At 37.6% G+C, this 19,892-nt stretch overlaps 1 protein-coding gene across 6 annotated transcripts in view; it reads left to right on the forward strand.

The window, feature by feature from the left end:
* The window catches only part of TBC1D5 (TBC1 domain family member 5), a 326,354-nt gene that overhangs the window by 258,077 nt on the left and 48,385 nt on the right, over positions 1 to 19,892 (forward strand). For 5 of the 6 annotated variants that reach the window (XM_040593276.1, XM_040593275.1, XM_040593273.1 and 2 more), the window contains 3 exons: positions 7,870 to 7,955; positions 12,783 to 13,048; positions 17,382 to 17,447. In XM_040593276.1, coding sequence (XP_040449210.1) covers positions 7,870 to 7,955; positions 12,783 to 13,048; positions 17,382 to 17,447 — 418 coding nt within the window. The remainder of the gene's footprint in view (positions 1 to 7,869; positions 7,956 to 12,782; positions 13,049 to 17,381; positions 17,448 to 19,892) is intronic. The other variant, XM_040593272.1, reaches the window with a different exon arrangement.

The following is a 19,892-nucleotide window of genomic DNA, read 5'->3' on the forward strand; positions in this document are numbered from 1 at the left end:
AGCACTTTAAGCTCTTAATTACTTTAGCTACCAATAAAACTTATTGCTTGTGAATTTCTTGGGGCTGTTTCTTTCAAATGATTGGTTTACTTCTGTTTAAAAAGTCGTCTAAAGCTACTGACCCTCTCCTAAAGAGTAATGATGTTATCTATAAAATTATACTAATAAAATGTATTTAACAGTGCTAGACCGAGGTAATAATGGTTCTTCTTATGTGCAACCTGACAATTCAATTAATCACTTCTAGTCTGCAAGGTAGTTTATCAAAAAGAAGCACTTAAAGCACTTTGATGCTACCTCACCAAAAGTTCTTCATATCATAATTTATTTATTTGACTAAAATTTGCAAAACACAAACTGTGAGTTAAACAAAAATAGATTCATAACTTTTCAATAATGTATGAAAGATTAGCTACAGAATCATATCCAATCTACTATGATGGAATTTAAGTTCAGTCTCTTCTGATGTAAATGTAGATATACTGCTGGTATATTGACATATTTTATAGTAAATATTTATGTATTAATTGTTGTATACACAGCTATTTGAGTACATTTGTATTGGGGAACACTTCTCTGAAAGAGGAAAGTATGTTCAAGATGAAAACGGGAGTAGTACATTTTATCCTTTGCTGTAACTTTTTATGGAAAATTAGGTTTGGAGACATGATGTCTTTGTCCTTTGTCTTTTTAAGGAGCAGTAGTGATCCAAATGGCTCTGCAGTAGCCTCATTATTCGAATCCCAAAATGATAGGAGTTGCTTGTCCTGCAGCACCAGGACCTTTGCTTCTCTCTGCATTTTAGAGGACAGTGGCTTGGACGTCGTATCCCGTTCGCTGTGGTGTGTGCATGGCTCCTTGAAAGAGCCTTTTCCACGCCCCTAGGGACCTTTTTCAAGTGTTTTACGTACCACATCACACAGGAAACATAAATTAATCTGTTTCTTCTTCCACGCAGCAGAAATAACCAAATAGCACCTTAAAATGTTCTTGGTTTTTCCCTGATATGTGAGGTTTGTGTACAAGCCTGTATCTGGAAAAGATATAATACTGTCAGTGTGGTTATAAGGGTTTTATCAGTGTAAGCTTCGGATAACTGCATTACTCACAAAGCCATCCGTGAGTTATGCAGGTTGTCCAAAACGAGTGCCAATAAAACCATAATGTGGTAGCTTTTCTGTACATAAAGATGTCATATTTTAAATCTCATAATTTGGAGCATTCCAAGGGTTTAAAGCGAGGCTTGCTGTGTGTTCCCTTCAAAAGCCTGGATCTTTCCTCCACAATGTTGTAAAACTCCTGTTCCTAACCGTGCGGGGCTGCAAGATGCCAGAGCATCAATCTGTCACAGGGTAGGGCTGAACACTGTCAGATTTATGCCTCACTATTTAGTTAATTTACTTCTTAAAACCAAGGGTTCAGCTGAAAAATAGGTGACTAAATTAAGAGGCAGATTTAAAAGGTACTTAAGTGATTCTGTTGATTCAAGACGGGGATTTTACGCAGGTTATGAACTTAAACATTGGCAAGTCAGAGTCCTTTTGACTGGAATATTGATAAAAGCTGATTTGGTAGGGTTTGATCTACCTGTTAAAATGCAATATGCTGTAAAACTATAAATGAAAAAAAAAAAAAAAAAAAAAAAAGCTTTCCAGTCAGTTAGGACAAGAAGCCAAAATATACAACTAGAAATTTCTTTCAGTCAACTCACTGAAAGGTTTTTAAATCTCACTTGTCATTTTTTTTCAGTTCTTCATCTCTTGTCATAGAATGCCCATGTGAGGGAAAGCATGTGTGTACGAAGTTAAAAACAGACCATAATGCACGGTATTTAAAATATCTTCCTGGTATCTGAAATTTCTAGTTGCCAGGGGAATGGAGGGTTGTAGTGTAACAAAACTGGAGATAATTTATTTCAGCTTCATGAGAGTTCATGGGTTTCTTCCTGCCTTGACCCAATTAAGCGAATTTTTTTTCCTTTTCAGTTCTTTCTGGGAATTTTTGTTGTTTCAGGAAAAAAACAAACCTCCCTAATTTTCTTTAGAAATGACTAAATATGATAATTCTTCATGCTTTTATTGCATTGTAAATAATGAGTTCTGCAATTGAGACCCATAGCATCTTTCTGAAAAATGTAAACAGGAAGCATTATTCCCAGTTTGAGGATTATGGTGTTCCTTTGCCAACACCAGTATTAGTGCAGGGATCTCCTGACTCCTATGATTAAAGGAAGTTGTTTATTAGTTCTGTGTAGGATACTCAGCATGTTGTGCTACTCTCACACATGGGGTTGATCTGTGTTTTGGATAATATTTTGCTGTTGGCCTTGAACCACATTAGAATTGGCAGTAGCACACCATGTCCTCTCATGTTTCACTATTTTGGTGGGGTTTTTTTAGTATTTAACACAGTGGTTTGTAGGTGGATGGAATACCTTTTGTGCTCTGGCAAGTTGCTTGTTCTGCAGAATGTGTAACTAGGGAGGAAGGAAATTAGAAAGTAAAGGGAAAGTTTTCTTGGGGAACGGCATTTGCTTTGGGTGCCCTAGAGTTTGGGTTGGGTTGATTGGTTAGTATACAAAATATTGTGGTGTGTTTATGTAATGCTATGCCACTGCTTATACTGTGTAAGTCTAGTCATAGAGTGGAGACAGCTGCTTGGATACCTGACAAAAGAATAAAAAGAAGAAAGGTGAAATTCTCCATGAAGCTAGGCTGTTAGGTCATCATTAGTACTTAATTATTAGAGCCAAATAGAAAAACTGCTGCCAAATTGAACAAATTATATTCCTTAGTTACATCTCAGCTGCTATATTTCAGCTCTGTTCCCAGTCCAAATTTTTGCCATGTTTGTATCATCAAAGAAAGAAGCATAGATAATCTAGAAGGAGAAGGTGAACCTCTGCTGACCTCCCAGTCATCACTGAATGTAGGGTCATACGCTCCTCCAGCTGTCATTAGAGACAAATGAAAGGGGGGGGAAAAGTAGAATCTTAGTACGAAAATGTCTTAGGCTGTGTGAGGATTATGAAAAAAAATATTGCCCTGTCAGCTAAAGAGGGGAGGAAAGAGCAAACTGTGCCCTTAAAAATATTTGTTTAAACACAAAGAACAGCACTGCATCATTATCCTTGTCTTTTTTTATGTATATTTAGTTCAGTCTGTTCTTTAGTTTAGGCCTAAAATATTATGAGTTTAGAAAAAAAGATATATGTTTCACAGCATTTGTTTAATATATTGGGAAAAAAAACCGTAGTTTTAAAAAAATCCCGTTTGGCACTAGTGAGATGATTGTTTTGTTAAGCCTGTTGCTGCGGGTATTTATAATTCACCACTGCTGCTTTGTTTGTTTTTTCCGTTGCATTTAGGTTATCTCGTTTCAGATACAATCTATTAAGTGGAGTATTTTTCAGTAGCTGAGGTTTTCCCACCTGTCTACCCTAAAACACCTGCAACATATGTTTGTGTAACCCTGCAATGCTTTGTGGTTTGGGCCTTGAGAAATTCCCCCAGAGCTTTTTGCTTATAAACAGCTGAGCAATTCATTTCTCTAATGACGAGTGCTTTTCCCTTGGCATTGAGGCAATAGCACGTTTGCTGAAATAAGGCTCACTTTTTGTTCAGACATATTGAAAATCTTTTTTTCATTTTTGTCTCTTATTCTGAACCTTTGGATTTTGAGCAGGGGGGTTTTCGTTGGGGTTTTGGGTGGGGGTTTTTTGTATGGGGTGTTGTGGCTGTTAATAATACTAAAGAGGGAGGAAAGGAAATACTTCAACAAGGAAGAAAAAAGAATGTTGTACGGACTCCTCTGCTTGCACCTGTGTGTAAACTTTTACAAATAATACGTATTCAGATGGGGAAGCGTTACATTGCAGCGGAGGCCTGGTTTTCCTGGTACGTTGAAGAGCAGCCTGCCGGTGACTTCTGTCACGCACAGGCGGGCCCTGCTGTATCATATTTACTCCGTGGGTAATGTGACGTGGTATGTCTCCAGAGGCCAGGGAGGAAAAAAAAGGGTTATACGAGGGAATTTGAGCATATGGAAGGAGCACAATCCTTAGCTGGTGGGAATTGCTTTTCGGCAGTTTATCCATTTATGCACATTTAGGAAATCTCTGCTGCTTTCAGTGGGATTCTGACCATGGCCTCGGCCCCCCACCTAGGAAAAAAGCAGGCGTGGGTGTAACTTTACTCAGCCCTTTGTCCCTGGAGGAGAATAAAGCCAAACAGAAAGTCCCCAAGAAGCTCCTGCCAGCTGTGGGAGCTGGAGCGAGTCAGTCTGCTGGTGGCTGGGAAGAGAAGCAGGAGGACAGGGATTAGGACTTCAGCAGGCAAAGGAGGGGGGACATCTTTAGGGGCAAGGAAGGGCTCAGGGGCAGGAGTACCTCAGAGGCAGCTGAAACGTTTTGAGGCATCCCCTCCCTTTGGGCTGTGGCTAATACTTCTGGAAGAGGCAAAGTCCAAAATCACCTCTATTTCTGTGTGTGCTTCTGTATCTGAGTTTCGTACGCTGTCCTTTTAAAAGTGGAAAGTGGGGATTTTCTACCAGTTGAAACTAAGCTCGCTGTAGCTAGCAATGAAGATTAGAAGAATTATAAAACAGCAGACTGCTCCTACAAAATGGGTGAGGGGAAGAGGGATTTCTAGTGTTGGCACAGGCAGCTTTTATCTGATTTCTGCACTCTCTTTCCTTAGAAGGGGAAAAACATAAATATGTTAATCTGTATAATGCCCGTACGCAATTTCTTGGGCTGATTTCACTGTCATTTTAACATTATCCTTTTAAGAAAAGATTTTTATCTGAAGTACTAGTCAAAATACTGACATAAATTCAAGAAGAAAAGGAAAAACTGTACTTGCTTAAGTAATTAAAAATACAAATAGAATCATTCTAAATTGCACCGGGTAGGAAAAAAATGTGGTTACTGTAAATTTTTTAAATGACGGAGCTATGTTTTCCTGTAAATAAATTTGTTTAGTCCTCAGCCCTAATAAATGGAATGTAATATAGGGGACAGCTCAAATTGGATGCTGTAGAAAGGGGAATTAGTTCAAAATTCATAAAGAAGAGACATTGTAATTGTGTAGGTTTTCCTTTCTGCTTATGTTTAACTTACTGAAATGGTTAAAAAGAATATAAAATTTAAAGGACAATCACAATGACATCATCACAAAGATCATCATCTTCATAAAACCATATTTTTTGCTGTCTGAATTTCAGTTTTCAGAAGTATTTAAAATTTCAGTGGTGATACTTTACAGAAACCTGTCAGCAAACATATATGTCAGGCTTGTTGTTTTTTTTTTTTAATAATGAAATTTTCAAAAAGGATCTCTCTGTAGTGTTGCAAAAGGAGTTGCGGCAGTAACCCTTGATATTTACTGTCTTGCATTTCTAATATTTTTTCAACAGCCTTTTTTTCTGAGGGTTTTTTTTTTTTGACTACGTGTAATAGTACTTTAAACTGCTTCTTCCTTTGATACTTTTAAACCTCGTAGGAATTTAAATAGACCCTTGTGAAAGTAATTCTTGAGCCTTATTCATATGTTCAAGTTAGATCATTATTCCTATTAATGGCTTTAAGTGCTTAGATAGTAGATCAGCCTTTTGTGTCTTGAATTGCTTGTCATTTCTGCATAAATATGTTTCAAGATACTGTTCCACATGATCTTTTCCTCTTTTTTTTTATTTTTATTCAGATGCAATGTGTAATAATTTTATTTATGGGGTGGTGGAAAAGAAATGTCAATGTTTTTGCTAAGTTTGAATATATACTGTGTTATTTGAAACCAATTGCAGAACTGGCTAGCATCTGGTAACATGAATTTTTCAAAGGCCTGTCTTAGGACTTAGAAGTGCTTGTTATTTTAACCATCTCTTGCTTTTCCATCTTGTTGAAATGGTCAGCAAAATCAAAATACCTGAAGAAAAAAGTTACTAAATTCATGGGAGAAAAGTTACACTGTTTGATTACTCGTGTAGTAGTCGCAGAACCATCAGTTATCCTCATCACGTCAGTTTAGATTTGATTATCATAGAAATGCATTGAATTACCAAACTAGAGCAATAGTAACTAAAGCTGATTCATTGTTATTGCTGTCAATTGATGAGGACTGACTTACAAGCCATATGAATGAGTAGAGTTATGCAAATATTGATTTTTAACAGGAGGAGAAAAACGTAGAACGGCCATTACAATGTGCGTGGTGGGATAGATGAGGATTTTTTTAACGGTTGTCTAATAGCTTTTAGTTGTTTCATTTCTTAATGAACATTACAAACAGGACATATTTTTAAAATGTTTAATGTGTTTCCAAAGAAAGAAAATGAGACATTTCATACAAAATTAAGTCTGACTGCGTGAAATTATTTGGAAATTCCCAGCCTTGAATGTTACCCTGGAAATCACCCTGGCCTTTGATATCTACCACCTCTTTCAATCTTCTTCTCTCCTTTTGTGCGCATGTAATATTCTGGTCTTTAAAATGCAACTCCTATATCCTCTTCCAAAAATAAGGTTTCCAAGGAGTGAGGGTTATCTGCAGTTATGTGGAAGATGAGAGGATAAGACTATGGATGCTCCAGTCCATAGTGAAATCTGGAGGGCAAAAATACAACGTGTGAAACTGAAACAGCTGCAGACTGACTCTGTCAAAAATACGATGTACTCTTACCTGTGAACAACTATTTCAGAAATGTCATTGTATGGTTCATTAGAACTGGCTTTACTACCAGCAGGACTGAAGAAGGCAAATCAGAATATAAAGCAACGGCCTGTGAATGAATAAACCTCTAAAGCAAATACTTGGAAAGTATTTAGATCTATATTGTATTGTATAAATATATGTATGTTTATACAATATATCTGATCATTATGGGAAAATTTACCATTTTGTTTCCTTTTACACTAGAAATTATTTACTTTAAGCCATTTCTCTTCTACTTTATATATTTATATATATATATATATATATATATATATATATATAAAGGGCCTCTCTGTATCTATCTGTTATTTTGGCTTCTTCTATATGCAGATTTTTTTACTTAAAAACAATGTCCTTGATGCATTCGTTTGATCAAGCTGTATTTATATAATATTTATTCATATATATATATAAAATATATATATATTATTTTTGGATATATTATATAAGTTTGAAGCTTATACTGTGGTCTACCCCTACACGCAAGGCAGCATGCTGAAGAGGAATAGTTTCATTGTGGCAGAGGTGGAGATTAACAAGTGGCTTCTGGCTTCGATATTAATTATATACATTTTGTTAGAGGGGAACAGTTCTTTATTCGTGGCCTCTTGTTTTGAGTAGGGTGAAATTTGGAGATAAAAAAGGCTCCGCGTGCCATCTAGTGGCACGTTCAGGTTGTCTCGCTAAATTAATTTGCTTAACCGAGATGCTGCTAGTAGTATTTTCTGCTTACTATTACCATTTTCTTTAAAACCATGTCATTTTAGCTTGGAGGTGCTTAAAATTCTATATCTGAGCTAAAGGAAGAAATCAGATTGGTATCAGAACCTGTCCAAATTGATGGAATTAGAAATGTTACCACTGCAGCCAGCAGCCTCAGCACTGTGTGGAAGAGTGCGAATTTCTGTGAGCATGGAGGGGACTTACTGGCAACACTTGGTATTATTTTAAGTATTTTAAGAGTTCATTGTTATGTAACTGGTGTTACTGCCTTGAGAAACCAAGATCCTGAGGGAAAAAATTATTCTTTAAATTTCTAATCTTCATTGATGAGCATACTTTTTTCTCTGCTTTAAAAATCCTCAGAAAATTCCAATAAGGTATTCTTTTTTAAAAATACGTATTTTAAATTTTTTTGTTTGTTTATTTATTTTTTTAGAAAAATCCAAGACCGGTAACTCATCAATTCCAACAAAATTTAGACTATTACAAAGCACGTGGAGCTGACTTGATGAACAAAACCCGGTAAGCTATTTCTGAGTATGTGTTCACTGAACTAAGACCTTACATAAACAAAATGTTTCACAAGTCGCTTTTATTCCAAACAGATATTACATAAGCAGTGTTAGAAGCACATGTGTTTATTTCATGACATTTGTTTTGAGTCTTTACCTTGCCTATTATTACATGAAAAATGAAAGCTGTGCAGATTGTGTTGATGTCAGCTCGCTGGCATTTTTTTAAGGTTAAGGACATTCATACGCAGTGACATATAAACTAAAAGCAGGGACTAAAATGTTGCCAGTGTGAGTTCTGTAGCTGAACTGCTTCCGAAAACGCATCTAACTGCAGCCTGGAGTCTTCACAATCCAGAAGCTGTGTAAATTAAATTGAATTACGGTAAATCCAGTTTGAAATAATTTTGCTAAACCGTTTTACAGCCTTTCTCCCTTGTTTTAGAAGTGATTTTTATCACTACTGCTTAAATTCCGTGTCAAGTCCTTTTTATCTGGTGGTCACAAGTGTAGAGGTGCCCATGCCCCGACAGGGTGGCCACAGCGTGGGTGCCGGTTGCTGGTGGGTGGTGGTCGCGGTGGCTGCGGAGCGAGCCAGCACAGGGCACGGGGCATTGCGTCAGTTTATACTGTCACTGTTACACTTTCTTAGATTGCACATGGTCGCAGCCATATACCGTGTCTGCTGATTCATAGGAATTTGCTGGGTTTTAGACCTTTGCACCTCTGTCAAATTCTGTTTCAATCAGTTTCATTAAAAGCTAGCTGAAATTAAAATGGAGTGGATTAAAAAGCTCTTAAAAATGGAGGAAGGGGCAGAAATCAAAGCTAGGCAGAGTGAATGCAAAAGCTTTTTCTTTTTTTTTTTCCCCTAAACCAGGCTCTAAAGTTGGGAATGTCAAAAATTTCTGTATTCTGTTGCATTTTCTTAATATTTTTACTTATTTATTCATTAAAATAATGGTTCGAGAATTGCATAAACTGGAAAAATAAGTTATTTGAGAATTCCAAAAGAAGCATTTCAAGGATTTTGAAAAAAAAAAAAAAATCATAAAGCACAAACAAGAATGACACCTCTTGGAAACCTGAATTTTAAGGAAACAAATGCCCATTAAGTCTTTGTAGGATTATAAATTAATTGCACACATATATACAGGACGCACACCAAAGGAGAGGGGAAATTGTTTAAAATAGTTCAGAAAGGGGAATAACTGGGATAAATTTATCTCAACACAGGAACATGTAAAGTAGGTCAAATGTGGTAAATCTGGTTAAGATTGGGCTAAAGAGAGAACTGGAGGATGTAACATTAAGAAATGTTTCTGCAATGAGCAAAGAAATGAATTACATCAGCTACCAAGTCTTTTTCATTTTTAATTCCACAGGCTCAATGATATATTTAAAATATCTTGGCAAATCTCTAATAGATATTGCTTATTTTATCACATATAAAACTTTTTAATCCATCATATTCGTATATTTGCCTCTCATCTCTCATAATGGCTACTTACTGAAGAGAGAAATGCTTTTGAATAAGACTTGCTTAAAACAAAACATTTTCATCTTAGCAGAAAACAGTAGAGTTTGAATCATCTTCCTACTGCTAGTTTAAAAATACACCATTCACAGTCAAGGTCAATGATGCTTATTGTGATGAAACAAAATTGTTTGCTTCATAGATGGAATTCACGTTTCCTTGATACTCATATTTTTAAACTGATGCCTTTTAAATGCATCTGCTGATAATTCTACAACGTAATCAATCAGCATTTTTCTTATAATTGTTGTGCATGTCTGGTACATTTAGATGGCTAAAATGTAGACATTGATCCATGTTTAATGGCTGTAATCATCCTTTGCATTAATATATCAGGCATTTAAATGGTAAGAAATAGATACATTGTTCTTATTTTCCTGAACTTCAGCTCAGTTTGTGTACTTTCTCCAGAGATCTAACACCTCACTATCATTCAGTTTCTGAAGCTGTGATTCTGTGAAGTTGCACAGTAAATTTTACTACAGAGTACTGTTTTTAAGACCACCTCTTGACAAGAATTTAGATAGGATCATTGTTTATTTTTCATGTACGTGTATGTGTTTGTGTTCTGAGCTGATCATTAGCAGTGTCAGTTCATAGGAAAGCCAAAGCACACATAGGTATGAGAAGCTGCAATAACTATCCTTTCTAGTTCTCAAAGAATTTTTAAACATCATTGCACATTATTGTTGAAAGCATTTTTTAAAATTATATCTTGGACATAACAGCTTAAAGATTTTTCTCGCTTATTGTTCCTGTAAAGTGAAGTTTCTCTAAAAAGTCTCTTTCCAGCCATCTGAAAAACACAAACTCATTTCTGTCAGAGCAGCCAAATTAAGCAGTCTAGAAGGAAAACCAATACTTTTTATTAAGCAAAATATAGCAGGGAAAAAAAAATGAAACAAGAAAGAAAGAAGTTGGTAGACAAAAACACACAAGCCTCTGTATAAGCTTTGTCCCCTGCATCTGTTTCTATGATTCCAGCGATGCTCTTAGCTCAAAGTGTCCAGTGACTTTGTTGCTTGGGTGGCTTGTCAGAGAAAATATTTTCTTCCAGTAAATACCATTTTTTGTGCAAAGTCAGGATTTTTTTTACTGATTTTTCAAGGCTCTATCTAGATTGTCTCTAGAAACAGCACAAACCTAGGGTTCAATGTGCAAGCCATTATCTTCTTTCTAAGGTGATGTTTCAGGTGAGTGAGTGATAAATACCACCCCAATCTTGATGATTAGGTTCAGTAGACTGAGGTGAAAAAATATGCCAAATATACTAAAGTTCAGATTCTGAACCTCAACCAAGCTATTACTGGTATGACCTCCAAAATCAGTGGTGGAATTAGATTCACTGCAAACTGTTGAAAACTGATAGATACTTGCTAAGCCAGCACTTGGCGTTTCTTCTTCCACCTTTAAAGCTACAGTCTTCATTTTCTTTCTGGAATGGAGAAGACATTAAACAAAAGGCCCTGTGCTGACTTTTCTGATGCCACATATATGTGATGGAATAGAAAAAAAATCCCTTTCTCTTCCTTAAGTGTCTCTGCAGTACCTTGGGGAGGTGATTAAGAACTGAGTCTGCTAGGTGGTAGCAGAGTAAAATTTAATAGTAATAAACATTTTACCATGTCCTCTTTAAAATCATTGGGACCCATTCAGGTTTTTTCAACTGTTTGGGACTCCTGCAAGAGCATCTTATAGTTGTGAAGATGCTTTCTTTGTAGTTACTTTGTCAGTCATTCCCAGGTGGCTGCAGAAAGATTTTTATAGTATCGGCAGATTCAATAAAATGGGGAGACACAAGAAACACCCTGTCATCGTTACTCCGCGATCATTCTTTTCCAGCTTCCGTAAACCGGGAAGTAGCACTTTGTCCCAGTCTCTGTGCTGCTGTTCCTTCTAAAAAATGCTACGTGCTGTCTTTCTTCATCTCCAGTACACAGCAGAAGGGCCTCGCACAGCTTGGGGCTGTATCTCGTGAGCGTGCAGGCTCTCACATACTTTCTTCTGCTGCCTCTCATTTTAACCATATCTATTCTAAGTCTAAACAACTCAGCTGTTGTTTTTTTTCTGGATATGTTCTATATGTGTGCACGCATTTATATTGTGTAGTCTAAAAAAAAAACATATCTGGAGACAAATAGGGAAATGATATGAAAAGCAAAATTAAAATTACTTTTCCAGGTGCCTGAGCAAGTTACAAGTCACCCATATTAATTCATTGGTAGTTTATTTTTAGTTTAACTTCCCCCAAACATCACAGAACTATTTCCCCCCCCCCCCCCCCCCCCCGAGTACAATGATCGTATTGTTTTTAATTCCTTGTGTTTCTTCAAAATTTTTAAAGACATCTTTTATATCACTGAAGTACAGATCACTAAAATACAACCTTAGGAGTGGAAAGATCTCTGTGATTCCTATGTGTTTCTGTGAAAGATATTTCAAGCATTAATTATATAAAACAGGAAAATACAGAATGATCGAATAGGAATGTCCTTGCTGATCCCTGGGTTATGTGAACAATCCTACTGGGAATTAGAAGCTTCTTTGCCTCTTTATTTTAGACAGATTAAATGGTTTGACAATTTCCTTGTTCTTAATGTTGCATGTAACTGAAGTGAATTAAATAGCCACTGTCATTAAAAATAAAAAGCAACAATGCTAAGGACCATGATCTAGTGTATGTTTTATCCTGAAGCCATTCTTTAGCCAAAATCAGTTTAGAAATCAGCATTCCTGTTAAAAAGTGCTTGGCTTGAAATGGCTGGGCTGGGCAGAAGATGAAGAGCAATAGACATCTAGCTCTGCCAGCCTAGAAGTACAACCTAGTGTTAGTTCCGCTTCTTGAAAGAAATGTTTGAGTTTGAGTTTTTGTAAACATTTAAGAGAATTTAACCTAGCAGGAGTGAATATTAAAGCAGTCTTTGAATAAGAAGTGCAAAAAGTCAGTCTTAAAAAGTTTTTGATGCTTTTGAGCCTGGATTGGTTTTTTGTCGCTCTCATGTTTTTTTCATTTAAAAAAGCAAATTAAGAAAATTGGTGAGAATTTACTTTGGGGTGAGTCTGCATTTTTCAGGAAGAAAGGGCCAAAACAATCTGTCCGCTGATAGTTGGGGAAAACTTGGACCACATGCAGTCCTTCTGGTTCATGTATGTATTCCAGTGCGACTGTAATAAAACACCTTCTTCGTAATGTTCAAATCTTGAATTTCTTCCCCTGTTTCTGGAGAACAATGCATGCATTGCTGTGCCTGTCCAAACCATTGGCAAGGATGTGATGATTTCTCCTCTTCTATTTTTTAGTGCCAGCGCTAAGGCTGCCCCACTGAACATCAACAAAGTCTCCAACAGCTTACTGAATTTTGGCCGAAAGCTCATTGCTCCGGCTATGGCTTCAGGCGGGGCTGGGGGTGCTCCTGCCAGTGGGAGCAGCTTTCCCCCCCCTGCAATGCCCATCAGAAGCGCAGTGGAAGCCCCCCTCTACCACCACCACCAGCAGCACCAGCACCATCAGGCACAGCAGCAGAGGATGATGAAATCCGAAAGCATGCCAGTTCAGCTGGGCAAAGGTAAGGGTGAAACATCTAGCAGTGGTGCAGCAGAGGGAAGCTTGGTCATATATCTTAAGGACTGAAGAAAGTCCTTTTATTGACTTTACATCAATAGGTACATATTTGGAGGAAAGAGAAAAAAAAGCATTTTGTTAAGGAGGACATCTGTGCTAAGTACAACATGTTTGCAATGTAATACAAAATTGGATGTTATCTCAAGAATGTACAACTACTATAGGAAGTTTTGAACCTTTTAAAAAATATGAACAAGAAATTACATCAGACATACCAACAAACTACATCATTGCCAGAAACTTTAGCCAATTAATTTTTCAGTCTTTTAAATGCAGATTTTTTTTAACAGTAAGACTAATTTCTTACAGGGTTTTTTAGATTATTGTCACAAATCCCATGCATATCAATATTTGCTAAGTGCAAGTGAAGGAAGTTAGATCAATTATGGAGTAATTCTTAACAATTGAAATCTTACTCCCTTTAGAATGTGTGGAGCTCATTTGAGAAGTCGTTTGAACAATAACATGTTTGCCTTTTAATAATTTTTTATGGCCCTCTGCACTTTCCATGTTTAGAAAATACTACTTCTTTTTCTTGAGTCTTTCTTTTCATATTTCTTGAGGACGGTTTATTCAAATAACAAAGTCACAAGCTCAGCTTCAGTAGTTATTTCCTATGCTCTGCCGTGCTCAAGGTGCATTACTGCTTTTCATCTTCAGTCGGCCTATGGCAGTGTGTTATTTGCAAGGAGTTATGTAGAGTGATCCAGTGTCTGCCGCTTCTAGCAACTCATCCTAAGCAATGGTTGTAAATTTGAGGTCTGGTGCTGGTTGCCCTGAATCATTACATAGGCTTGCATCATGTTCTTCACCAGATTTGAAAGTGTAAGATAAGGAAAATAACATTTTTTGGTTATTTCTGAAGTTGGTGTCCTTTCGCTTTCCTGTGGCACCCATATGGTCCAAAATTAGTCCTTTCATGATGTGTCGCATCCCCAGTAGACACTGAGGGAGTAGAATTGCAAGGTACAACCATTCTCTTGGAGCAGAGAGATACAGTCACTTCTGTAAGAGCCACTGCAGCTGCTTGGCAAAATCCAGATACACAGCTTCTCTCAGAATTGTAGAATAGTCTCAGAAATTGCTCCAGAAAGAGTTTTACAGTGCAAACATGAAACTGAAACACAGTGAATCGTTGATGCAAATCCTGATCACAACAATGGAAGTGAAATTAGGTGTGGAATTAAATTATTTCCACAGTTTTGGAGAGAGACTCTTTTGTTTGGGTTTTTTTGTGATTTTCCATAGCTCCCTTACCACATTATTCTTTTCTTACCTTTGGCGTTGAAAAGTAGTCCTCAGGTGGTTATTTTCTTTCCCTGCTTAGTATAAAAAAAGTGTACAATTGGAAGCAACTTCTGTAGGTGGAATCGATTGTAGCTTAATCTTGACCATCTTGGTCAAGGATGACTCTGTTTACACTTGTAAGTAACATGTTGCATCATCCAGAAATGTACCCGACACTTTCCATACAAGAATCAGAATAAAAAACTGTAGTTATGTTTGGTCATTGGCATGTACAAGCCATGCACATATCTCTGTATCAACAGGAATATGGAGATTTGATAAAGTCATCAAGCAATTACACAAATTTATGATGTAGGGCATAAAGCATTGTCATGGCAAGAGGAAATAAAGCATACTGCAGTGCTTCAGTACCTGCAGCTTCCTCTCACCCTCTTCTGTCTACCCATATTTGGCACAAAACTTGCAGAAGTATTTAAAAGGCCACAAAATGTAAATATACATTTTTAATCAGTTGAGGTGACTGAGTTTTCTTTTACGTATTAGTGCCATACTTGTTCCAGACCTGGACAGTTAGCAGTGTGTTGTCTGTAGTTGGATGGAACTTCTAAATGGCAGCAGCTAACTACATTTGCAAGTGCCATAATTTTTTATAAAGAGAAATCTGAAACAGCAAATCTTAGAGCTGCCCAGTGAATTCTCTGAAATTGAAATGTAGGAATAGCTTAAAAAAAAAATAAACCCTATTTGCAACGACACTGTGGCAGAGACAGGCTAAGAAGACCCTTTTGAAAGACGATGCAGATACATTTGTAAACAACTCAGCACCATCTCCATCATGCCTTAGAAGTGGGAATAAGTCTTTTTCAGTTCTGTGCAGAACAGTATCGCCATGGCAAGAAAGTGCTGTACAGTGTCTCCTGTGAATGAGGGCACTTCCCACAGCTCTGGAAAGTTGTGGATACTTCTAGCCCAGGCATTAAGACTTAGGATTTAGAATATACCCATATCCTGAGAAGCTCTCATTCCACTTCTCTTTGTGCTGAACTTTTTACCTGCCTTTTTACCTTCTGCACTACCGTTTTTCAAACCCTGGATTCTGCTCTAGTTTTTGAGTACCTAAAAGCTGTTCAGCATGGTTTGTAACTACAGACCTCCCAAGTTACTGACTAGCTGTCACTAGCTGTCTTACATTCCTGTTCTTAACTGTGTTTTCAGCTCTCCTCGGCCTCCTGGAGCTTGGCTATTTAGCTGAGGTAGGCGGAGGCACGGATTTAGGATTTAAGTCGATAGACATTTGCACTTCCAGTTGATCTAACACTCACAGATGCTCAATTGGACAGTATAAGAGACCGAAGTGCTATAAATCTGACAGGCTTCAAGTCATAAAAGAAGTCAACCGTTTTTCTTATATTATATTAGCCCTTTCCAGTTTTGAATGTTCAAGTGGTGCCGATAATTTCAGTTAATGTGTATAGGGCAGTAAGTTTGAAGAGATTAAATTAACTGCCTGATCAACTTTTTTATGAAGTGTGAAAAAGACCTTGGTAACAAAACATCTTGCAGGAGCGGCAAAATATTCCTGTCCCAGCTTTAACGGCTCCGTGCAGACAGTTGCCGCTCGACGCAGCCGCTGTGACAGGTGTCGTTCCTGCTGCCGCCTCTAGGGGGAGCTTGTGCTGTACTCTGTACTCGAGGCCAGGGCGGGTCGGTTTGCGTAATCGGTAGCAATGATTTTCCACTGCGAAGTTTTGGTACTTCCTTAATTTCTTCAAGAAAAAACGCATATAATTTAAACAATATAAACGAAAAAAACAGTGGACTATTATTAAAAAAAAAACAACACAACAAACAAAAAAAAAAACCAAAACTTAATTGTAAGCATGTAATTCCAGTTCTGTTTTCAACATTACAAATCACACTTGAATAAAGTATGCAGACACCTAATCAGAAATTCAGTTATTCCTGATAATACATGAATCCCATTGAGCCTGTCCTCAGCGCAGCAGAAGGTTGGGTATCATTCCTGATGATGCAAAGTAGCCTGCTCATAGAAAAGGGATTAAAATACTCTCTTGATACCACACGATGAAGGAATTCATTGGTACAAAGGCTGAATTCAAATCTTGAGTTCACTGGATTGTCAGTTGAGTTCATTGTCTTGAAAGACAAAAGTTTTGATAATGAAAAAATATGGGGGGAAAAGCAGAATTGTTGTCGTTTGTTTTCCACTGGATTCTTGAGCATTCAGAAACTGGATACTCTTTGATTACCAAAAAAAATAGTATTTCTCTTTCACTTCTTCTTTGATAGTGCCAGATACAGTTTGCTTTTATCACAAGGACACGTTAGAGGACCAGTTTGAAGATGAAGTTCTGCCAAAACTGCGATCAGCTATTTGAAGAGTTTCCAGATTACTGTTTGTATTTATGAGTTGATACTTCTGTGGTATTTGTTGTAACACGAACAGAATTTCCACAGTCACCAAATATGCTCTAAAGAAACGATCCCCATGTTTAGAATTATTTATGAACTGTGTCTAGAAAATGAGTATGCTTTTTCAGAAGGAAAAAGAAGTTGTCCTTACTGATAGCAGAACTGAATAAAAATTAAAGGAATAAAACACTGAGTAATAAATGCTTTTTATTTTCCTGTTTAAAAAACATGCAAATGTGCATATTCTTAGGCAATTACAAAATGTTACTGACAGTAAGAATATGATGCTCCCAAACTAGCAGAATGACAGTGTAAAGTACCAGAAACAAAATGGTTTCGATTGTTTGTTTTAGTGTAGATTTTGATATAAATCTGTCTCTTAAAAAGACTACTTTTTGGAAGTGTCTGAATGCAGCACATAATGCACTGGTAATTAAAACTTCCCATTTCTTTTTGCCTGCTCTTACACCACTCTCTTACTCTGTCGTTTGTGTTTGAAGCAGGGTCTTCCAGCTAAAACCCCCAAAGTTGCAGCTCTTGACTTCAGCGATTTGCATTTGTCGGGGAACCTTCTAACGCTGTTGTTTGTCCACCAGGCGAGGCAGGCGCAGGCAGTGATGCGGGGCTGCCGCCCCCCGCGCAGCATCCCGCTGCCCTCCCAGGTACGGCTGCTGCAGAGCCCGCGGGCGTTCTGTGCCTGCAGCCCTGCCCTCGGCTGCACACGCGGGTTTGCCCACGCGTGGCATCTCTACTCTGCCGGTGGCCATCCGCCGAGTGGCACTGTTGTGCAGAGAGAAAAAAAGCCGCTTCGCTTCATCGCTCCCTGACTGTGCTGTGTGTGGCCCCCCACTTCCATTCCATGTACTCCAGTATCCCTCTGCATTAAACACGTCTGTTCGCCTTGTGCTTTGTTGCCCATTTCAGACTTTGTCATCATCAGCGTCTCTGTTAGTTGCGTTACCTCCCTGTTGTTATATTTAAGGCAGGTATTTGGGGTTGAAGATCTGCTTTAATGCAGTAGACTAAAGAGGGGCTTACCTGCCTTGGCCTGAAATAATAAGCATATGGATTGGTGTGATGAGATGGGTTGAGCAAATTTTAAAAGTGCTGGAAGCCTTTGTTCCAATTTCAACATAGGAGAAAAAGGGAAACTGATTTACCTGAAAAGTTTTTATAAAGTCATATCATTCTTTCTGCAGATTTTAATCCTCTGCATCCTGACTATGGCAAATACAGAGTAATAGATGAGCAGATCTGAATGGTTTTGAATTATATATCGTGCCTTTCTTCTGTTCTTCTTGGTATCTTTGTCCTTGCTCTCCTTATAACTATGAAAGCTATTCTCTTCCTTTGTAGGGACCAACAGAATGAGCCATCAGTTTTGTATGCCTTTTTTTGTGTCTTTGATTTTTCATATATTTCAGTAGAGACATCCAAACTTCATGGTTATCGCCCCTATAACTTAACTCAGACTTAGTGAGACCCGAAGCTTGCTTTTGTTTCATTGTTAAGTCTTCCCCACTCCTCTCATCATCACCTTTTACTTTATTAGAAGTCCTTATTATAAATCACATTGCAAACTTCCCTTCTTCTTTTCAAGACATTGCATCTCTCCACCCTCTGCCCTGCCAGCAATGCCAACAGTTCGGTCCCGTTTTCCCAGTACCACATCCATGTATTTTCCAAACGGGTTTGTGTCAGAGCATTTGTAACCATGGGGCCAGCCCCAATATCGTTAGCAGCAGGCAAGTGGTGAGCCAGTTAGAAGCCAGCACACGGATGTAACACTGCTCCTTTTTGCCTCAGAAGTGGATGTATTTTTAGTGCATGAAATGTTGTGCATCATTGCTGTGAACTATTTATGCATTTTGGTGTGTGTATATATACATTTTTTGAGACATCCTACGCAGTGACGTGTTCTGACTACTGCTTATGTCAGGGATCCTTAGCTATTTGTTCGGTGAGCCTCATAAGCATTTATTTGATTCCCACGCTTGGGGTTTGTTCAGCCTGTTTCATATGGGCTTTAGGACCTTCTAGTATGCGCTTAGATGGTCAGAGATTAAATTTTTCTAATAGTCTTTTAAGGAGGCATAATGTATTTATCTGAGATTGATAGAATGAGCAGAGGAAAATGATTTAATTCAGTGATGTTCTCAGGTTGCAGATTAAGCTCCTAAAGAAGAAGGAAATTAGTTTGGTTAGTTATTAACTGTAGTTTATTGCATCATTTTTAGACATTTTGATGCTACATGGAGGGTAAGAGTTCTGTTCTTGGTTTGGTGTTTTTTTTTTCTTTTTTTTTTCCTTTTTTTTTTTTCCTGAGGAATAATCCAAAATTAGAAACTCTCTCAGATTATTTCTTGTTAACATGTTGAGTGAGGAGAACGTACCAGACTGCTTATTAGGAAAGATGTGGAATCAGTAAGACTTACAACAGAGAAAATACAAATAGCATTTGGTGTAATCCTCCCGAGATCCTGAAATCCCTGCATTGGTGCTACAGTGTTATTTCCAAAGTTACCTGAGGCTTGTTAATGCCTGAGACATCAGTGCACACAAAGCATATCTGAAAGATTTCAAAAGCATCAGGGTGCCTTCAGTTAAATGTTGTTGCAGCAGCTCTGCAATGTTGGGAACATGATAGGTGGCTTTTTTGTTACATTAGGGAAAACATGTATAATTGGTGTGACTTGTCTTTCAACTTTCTTAATTGCAGTTGTAGAAGCGATGACTCCTCTGGAAATTGGAAAAGCCTATTACAATCCAAGAACTCAGCCTTAAGACTTGAAGCATACTGTAATTATTCATAAGCACTATTCTCTCTGTCTTGCTTAATTCTTAATGACATCCCCAAATAATCCATGTCACAGCACTGTTCACAGTGTTGGAGTCAGAATAAAAATTAGTGTTTCCTGATGATAGTTTTCTCAGTTTTGCTTATTCATGCAGAAGGATCAGGTATATCCTAAGCTTCCTTCCTACGTGGGTATAAAACATGCAGAAATATTATTTTTATCACTTCTGGTTTACCGCATATCTATCTTAGATACAGTACATCTTGTATTGCTTTTATTTTTCATCTTTACTATATTTTATAGTTCATG

This window comes from Falco naumanni, chromosome 4, assembly GCF_017639655.2.
Source record: "Falco naumanni isolate bFalNau1 chromosome 4, bFalNau1.pat, whole genome shotgun sequence".
In the NCBI taxonomy this organism is placed as follows: domain Eukaryota; kingdom Metazoa; phylum Chordata; class Aves; order Falconiformes; family Falconidae; genus Falco; species Falco naumanni.